The sequence below is a fragment of the Merops nubicus genome, unplaced genomic scaffold (genome assembly GCF_000691845.1).
Source record: "Merops nubicus isolate BGI_N331 unplaced genomic scaffold, ASM69184v1 Scaffold46256, whole genome shotgun sequence".
NCBI classification, from domain to species: domain Eukaryota; kingdom Metazoa; phylum Chordata; class Aves; order Coraciiformes; family Meropidae; genus Merops; species Merops nubicus.
Window position 1 is genome coordinate 2,221 of NW_008617837.1, and position 7,411 is coordinate 9,631.

Below are 7,411 nucleotides of genomic sequence, written 5' to 3' on the forward strand. Positions count from 1 at the left end.
AGTCAGGAAGTGGAGCAGAGAAGGCACTTATTTCTTTGCACCCCTGAAGCTGCCACCAGGAGCTTTGCCAGAGAAGTGCTCAGTGCCTGGCAGCAAGGCCCTTCAGGACCCTGTCATGAGAAGCACAGCTCTGAATCTGTTCACTGGGAGGAAAGTAGCTCCCTGTCTGAGAAATGCAGGAAGGGCAGAGGAAAGAGGAAGATCACAGGATAATTTTGGGTTTTTTTTTTTGTCTCATGTGAGAATTGGTGCTACAGGTTCTGTCTAACAAATGAAGTTGGCTAAGGGATGCAGCAGAAAGATGTGAGCTGGGGGTTTCCAGCTTCCCTTGCTGTTCCTCTAAGGCAGGTTAGTTGAAAACTAGGACTGTCCACAGTAAAGAGTAACAAAGCACAGGTAACCTCTGTCACAGACCAGCAAAGCAAACAGTGCCAGCTTTTCAGCCTGTCCTCTTCAAGGGAGGCTGGCTATGTCTCTCTCTGGAGGTGGTCCAGAAGGTTTTGGGTTGCTTTCATTGGCTTTTCCTTCAAACATCATGACCCTGCAAAACACAAGAGGTAATACCAATGAAAAAAGCAGGTGCATCTTTACAGTGGGATTGTGGCTGGGATTATGTTACCTGCTGAAAAACAGCATCTGCCTCCTATGCCAAGGGCATCCAGTAATTAGCAGAGGAGAGAAAGCCATCAGAGGGCAGTGCTGCCAGCCTGGCAAGCAGCTTTGCTTTCCCAGCAGCTTCCAGGAAAGGGTTCCCAAAACCTCTGCTCGTTTTCCTCTCAGATTAGCACATTTTATTTAGACAGCCACTTCTGAAATCCTCTGGGCACACACTGCACCCCAAGTTCTTCCAGTGCATAAAAACAAATACCACCCCCAGCCCACCTTGTGCATAACCACACAGCAGAACATTCAAAAGCCAACACCAAGCAAGCAACAGCAACTACAACAAGAGAAGAGGGCAGAGACAAGGAACAAGGCACTGGCTAGAAGAATCCCAAGCATTTTGCAACCACCAGCACCATCCCTCCCCGAGGACTGCAGCCACGCTGGGAATGCCAGCTGCCACTCTGGATCAAAGGACTGCACTGCTCTTAGGACCAGCTTTACATTTCTGCTCCTGCTCAGAAGAGCCCAACAGACAATGGGGCATCTGTTAGCAAAAGAAGGGACCTATCTGTGAAAGCTGCTGCAGTTGGGAGGAAGTATGGAAGATACAGGGCAGGCTGCAGGCTCAGTCAGCTTTCGTGGAAAAAGAAAGGAGGAGCAGGGGTGTCAGAAGTTTGTGCATGCTTGGAAGAGGAGCATCCCAACACAGACACACAGGGCACTCAGTGGGGAGGGGAGAGACTCATCACCAGCAAGCACATACTGGCTTAGAGGGACCACTAAGATCCTTCCTCCCAACCTGCCCTGAAAGCTGGCTGTGTTTCTAAAGCTGCCTGCAGAAAGGGGTGAGGGGGATGGAGAGGAGCAGCTCCTATTCAGGGACAAAAGCAGGGCCAGCCTCTGTGGCTGTGAAAGGAAAAGCCAGGCTTCAATGGGGTGGAGATGGAGCCAAGCAAGTGTTGGGAAGCCATTTGTTATGGCAGGACTCTCAGAGCCCTGTCGAGAGGGCAGAGGGGGCCCTGGGAGGCTGGTGCTGGCAGCCCCTACCACAGAAAACTCCCAGCTCAAGGCAGCTGCTTCAAGCACTTGTCTTCTCTCCACCTACTGCCCGTCTCTCCCAAACCAGGCAGGCACGGAGCATGCTGTGGGACACAGGAGCCAGCACTGCCAGCGTTGGCAGGACTGTCCCTGAGGCAGCAGGAGCCACGGGGGTGAGATGAGAAGAGGCCCCACGGTGCTGAGTGCCTGCACACCCTCGGGAAGGGAAGAGCTGCTCTGCACAGCCCGTGGTTGGAATCCTGTGCTAGCACAGCAGGCAGCACTGCTGCTCGGCCCAGACACAGGCTGTGACACCCTCCTGTGTCCCCCTGCAAACCTCCCCTTCACAAGGGTCCTCATCTCACCCCCGTGCACACCAGACAGGCACAGCTCCACCTCCAGCAGGAGCACAGGTTCTGCTCCCCAGCTCGGGTCCCACCACCCTCTCAGGGACACTCACAGTTTGAGCACAGCCGAGCGCTTCCCAAGCATCACGTTGACGAAGTCCTGGTAGGAGATGGTCTCACTAACCCCACCTGTCACCTCAGAGATCATCTTCTTCAGCTCTAGGTGGGTCTTTGGAGCCCCCATCTTCTCCATCATCCTTTTGACAGACATCAAATCTGCAAGAGCAAGAGAATCAGTGCTGTCGAGAGGTGACCACACCAAGCACAGACCAACCCTAGGGACACAGGCATGAGTTCCCACCTCAGACCACCTCACCTACAGATTCCAGGGCTGACAGCATTAAGCTGTTGCTGCAAGCCAACGAGAAGCCTTCCCACAGAGCTTACTCCTGCACTGCCCAGTACAGACCATCACTTCTCATTTGTGCAGCTCAAGATAAAAACACCACACACAGAGAAGAGGAAGAACTCTCCAAGTGCTCTGAAAACACATGGGGACACTGTTCTCTAGCTCAGAGCGTGGTGCCAAGGATCACAAGGACAGGGAGGAGGAAAGCAATGCTGGGGTTAAAGCTGGAGACAAACAGGCCGTGGGGAGCCAGTGCCCCTGCCCGTCACCACAGGCCGTTTCCTTCCCTTGCTCCACCAGCTGCTGTGGCCCCTTCCCTCCCGGAAACCCCAGCACAGCCCTGAGCCAGCCCTGAGCCAGCTCCCCACGGCTTCACTTCAGCCCAAGGACTGCTGGAGGAGGGGAGTGAGGCAGCAGCCTCCTGGAAGGGCACAGCATGCGACTGATTACACTTCAGTGTCAGCTCCAGGCCAGGAGAATGCTGGATCTTTACATAACTTGTGCTTTCTGGGCCCAAACCAGAGCCACTCAGCTGATCCAGACTCACAATCCAAGTCCCCTGCTCCACTCCCAGCAAAGCAAAGAGCTTTTCTGCACTAGAATCGCCCATGGTTTTATGCAGCTTCTGCTTCAAGCTAGGCAAAACCCAGGATTGTCCAAGCTCTGCAGCCTCCCAGCTCTGGAAATGCTGAGGATTGAGAAGGCAGCCTCAGTGGAGAAAAAGGGAGAAGAAAAAAAAAAAACACAAAACATTTAGAGCAGAAAGAAGTGGAGAAATTAAGCAGAGAGTTGGGAGGAGAACAGGACTGAGAAGAACTTAGGTCCTGAAGCAGGTAAGGAGAGGCTGAGAAAGCTGAGAGGCAGGGGATCAAGATCCAAGCAAGGCTGGAGACAGGAAAAGCCCAGTACAGAGAGAAGCAGCAGATAGAGCAGGAGGTACCACCTCAGCACCCTGTTGCTCTTCCAGCCCAGCAGCAGCACCCCTGAGTAACTCACCAATCTCGCCTTGGTTGTTCAGGTCAAACTCCATGTACTTCTCTGGAAGAGACACAGAAGCAAGTTAGGAGGATGCTAGAGCAGGGGGTATGCAGGGCTTGGGAGCACTGCCTGCTTAGAGCAGGGAAATAAAAGATTAGGGGGTGAAACCAACGTACTGCTGAATGCAAACAGCTCTAAGAGAGAGACCATCTCAAGACCTGGTGGTTTTAGCACCCTTATCTCAAACTCCAGGGCTCTAGAGTTAAGTGCTCTTTAATTGTGGCTGCTTTTCATTTAAGCTGAAGGAAAACACTGGCATGAGAACAAGGTATCAGCTAGCCAGGAATAGCGTTAAAAGGTTTCCAGCCAGAAAAACAAAGCTCTGGAACAGCCTCCCAGAAGGAGTAGCAAGGAAAACAAACCCCTGAGCACTCCCAAGATGAAGCTTGATCGGATTAGGAGGGTGATTAAGTGACGCAGTTGCCTGCAATAGCAAGGGACCGAGTCCACAGTCCTCCCAGAGCTGCCCTGCACTCCCAGAGCAGCACCTGCCAGGAGAGATGCTCAAGGACCACATCAAGAGGGCAAAGCCAAGAACATGCCTAGCGGCACTTACACTGGAGTGGGTTGTTTGCCCTTCCAGCCTGCTGCCAAACATTGCTGAATTGGGGAACTCCAGCATCCCCAGAGAAAGGCAGAGCCTGCTCAAGAAGGTCTGGTTAGCTTTACAGGACAAAAGCTTTCATGGTGGAACAGAGAGAGCACTGATTTGAGTTAGAAAAATCAAGATTTCAGTCCTGTGCTGCTTCTGACCTCTGGAGTGGCACACCTGTGTGCTGCCTGTGCCCCCTCCCATGCTAGCTGTTCCCCATTCAGACTTTAAGCTCTTCAGGCAAGGATTTGTCTGACAGACAAAACAGCTCCTAGCACTGCAGGGGGCCCCCATCATTTCAAGTTCTGCAAACGAGATGAGCAAGATGCTTGCTGCCACCATCCATCCACGCTGAGCTGAAGAAACCTCCACTGGCCCTGCAGTTATCTCTCCCCCAAATAGCCTCAGAGGACTCACATTAAGTGAGAGCTCTCAGGGTTCTCTCAGGGTTTTTTCTCAAAGGGCAAAGACCTTTTGCCTCTGCTCCAGGGACCCCGGCAAGCAGGTGGGTGTGGACAGAAAAGTGGCAGGCTAGTTGAAGGAGCCGAAGGGAAGAGGGGATATTTCACACATCAGAGTCTTCCCAGGACCTGGGATAACTGGACTGATGAGCAGCAGGAGGAGAACAGGCAGGAGACAGAACAATGGCTTGGCACATCTTCACCTGGGTCTCAGCTGTCAGGAGCTGACCAGGACAGACCTATGGGAATACCAGGTACCAACCAAAGCTGTTCACACTCCAGGCAGGAATAAACGTCTCCCTTCCAGCATTAAGCAACTGATCCTAGATTAAATTGGGGCTGTCACACACGTGCTTAGGGGCCAAAGCGATGTTTGATGTGGAACTGGCTCTCCCCACACTTTGCCCCACCATAATGACCTCGTGCAAATGTACAGCCCCCTCCCCGGGCAGGGGTCAGGCCCCCCAGCATGTGCTCAGAGACACAAACCGGGTCCTGCCCAGCACATGTTTTCTTTTCTTCTCAGCTGACACTTGGCCAAAGGCGCAGAGCACAGAGGCAGCTTTACATCATCGTGCTCCACGCCTCGGCTCACACATTCATCCTCCCCTCCCGTCCCAGCTGCAGGGATTCAGTGGGGTAAAACCATGCGTGGTCCCTCCCCTCCCCTCCCCACTGACACAAACGCTGCACGGGGGCTCCCCGGGCCCGGCTGGGGAGGATGGCAGAGCAGAAACGTTCCCCCAGACACCAGACAATGAGCTGATTGTTAGAGGAGGCGTTGGAGAGCGGGACAGGCCACGGAGGCAAACTCACGAGGCAGCTGGAGGAGATGCCAAAGGCTCTCATTACAGGGAATTCTGTGCCTCTGACCTGCAGTTGCAATGTTTGAAGAGCCCCAATTGTGCTGGGAAAAATAACGCTGGGCTGTAGTCAAAAGCCAAAGCCACACAAAAGGCGACAGAAAAAGCAGAGGGAGCACAGGGGGCTCCTCTGTGCCCAGCAGGGTAAGGGATCACAAAACACCCAGCAGCTTCTTCCACGCTGGATTGCAAAGCCAGAATTCAAAGGGAAAAAGCAGACAACACCTGAAATGGAAGCAAGGTCAGGTGTTACTTGGTTAGAGCCAGGCTGAGGACAAACCCTGAGGGCAGGGTGACGTTTTTCTCAGGCATGTTTTCTCAGCCGTCCTCAGCCACTGCTTGGAAGGGAAGTGGATGGACACAGCATAGTCCTGCAAAAAAGTCCACAGATCTTGCCCTGTGACTACTTGGGGTCCAAGCTTTACACCTTTCAAGCTGTTTATTCCCCATCCCAGCAAACGGCCCAAACCTAAGCCCCAGATATGCTGACCCACTGGAATTCAGCTTTGGCCAGGACAAGAGACACATTACTGCTGTCTCCTCTGGTACCAGGGTTCTGGGGAAGGACCAGATCAGACTAAAGAAACTTGGGGAGAGGAAGTCCCCAACAACTTCATGGAGCAGCTGAGACCTCTGCTGTGTGAGAAGTCCTCCTGCTCACTGAAAAAAGAGTCCAGGTACTGCATTGTCCATAATACTAACTAGCTTGTCTAGGTATCTAGACAGAAACTATCCTCCTTTGCTCCCCAGAGTTTTGCCCACACAGCTGGTTTTGCAGCTGCCAGGCAGGACGTTTACAGGGTGGCACATCCCTGCCCTGCAAGTGGGGGGAAGCACAAAGGCTCATGTGGGAAAACCACCTCTCCAGGGAGTTCCACCAGCTCCCACAAGCAAAGGGCAGGCATCCATCCCAGCTCAGTCGTTTGAGCTTGGCAGAGAATCTCAGGCTGGTAAGATCCAAGTGCTGAGGAAAATAATGTGTTCAGAGCAAATAGGTTGAAAGGACAGGGAAACCCTCCAGTTCTCACCTTTGAACACTGCCAACTTCTCCTCCAGATCTTCTTCATCACTGAACTTTGGGTCACACAGAAATTCCTAAAACAGGGGGGGAAAAAAAAATATCCCCAAGGTTAACGATGTAAAAGAAAACACCCCACAGGGCATGTACCAATGCAGCTTTACCCAGAAGAGCTACACCCAGAGAAGCACATCTGAGCAGGAGTGCCAGAAGACTTGGAAATGGGTCGAACCCCTCCACACCTTGTCATTAACAATCCAGTGCAAGGGGATTGCCTCTCGTGTCTCATGTCTCCCACCAACAGCTTGAGGGAGGACTGGACACCACATGCCTTTGGAATAACTGCATGAAGCCCCTTTTCTTGCTCACCCAAGGATTCAGCTCCCCACATCTCCACTTAAGCACACACAGCAAATGGACCAAGTACTTACTCCCAGCAATAGCTCTTGGTCCCTGCAAAAAGCACTCTGATCTCAGATTCAAAGCTCTTGGATAAACTCTGAGGGGTAGCAAGCAGAACAGGCAAAGTTTACAGAACATCATGCACCTGGACAGAGGTATCCTGGAAGAGGACAGGCATTTTGGGGCAAGAAACAGGCCCTTTCAGATGGTCTATTCATTTTTGCCCCTACCCTGCTCAGGCTGGAGGTGAAATCCTGGGTCACTTCTAGTCACTTGTCTCTTAGCCCTACTTCAAAATCCTTCAGGTACCTGAGCAAACAGCCCACAACTTGCAGAGCCAGCTCCACTGCTACGCCCTGCCAGCAACCCCCCCGGAGCTGAGCAGCAGGGTCCTGCTCCTGGCTCTACCCTCCCACACCACCCAGCTCCTGCGAGCCCAGCACAGCTCAATGACTCGATCTGTGTTCAGCAACAACACCACATTCTTCGGTGTAGAAATCATTAACATCTGCACTGTTTATGCATGACCCATGCAGAGTAAAACCTCTCCAGGGGTTAGAGTGGACAGAGGGCTGAGGCTGTTCCCTACTCTGGGCACGTGTTCCTCACCACTGTTCTCCATGCTCACAAAGCAGGC

General features: G+C 52.8%; 1 protein-coding gene across 1 annotated transcript; it reads right to left on the reverse strand.

Annotated features, from left to right (window-relative positions):
- Positions 1-214: 214 nt before the first annotated feature.
- On the reverse strand, positions 215-6,447 carry AIF1L (allograft inflammatory factor 1-like). The gene is made up of 4 exons (XM_008943260.1): positions 6,383-6,447; positions 3,397-3,438; positions 2,105-2,267; positions 215-541 (listed from the first exon to the last, which is right to left on the reverse strand). Exons 2-4 carry the CDS (start codon positions 3,428-3,430, stop codon positions 454-456), a joined length of 285 nt encoding a protein of 94 aa, XP_008941508.1. The 5' UTR covers positions 3,431-3,438; positions 6,383-6,447; the 3' UTR covers positions 215-453.
- Positions 6,448-7,411: the final 964 nt, after the last annotated feature.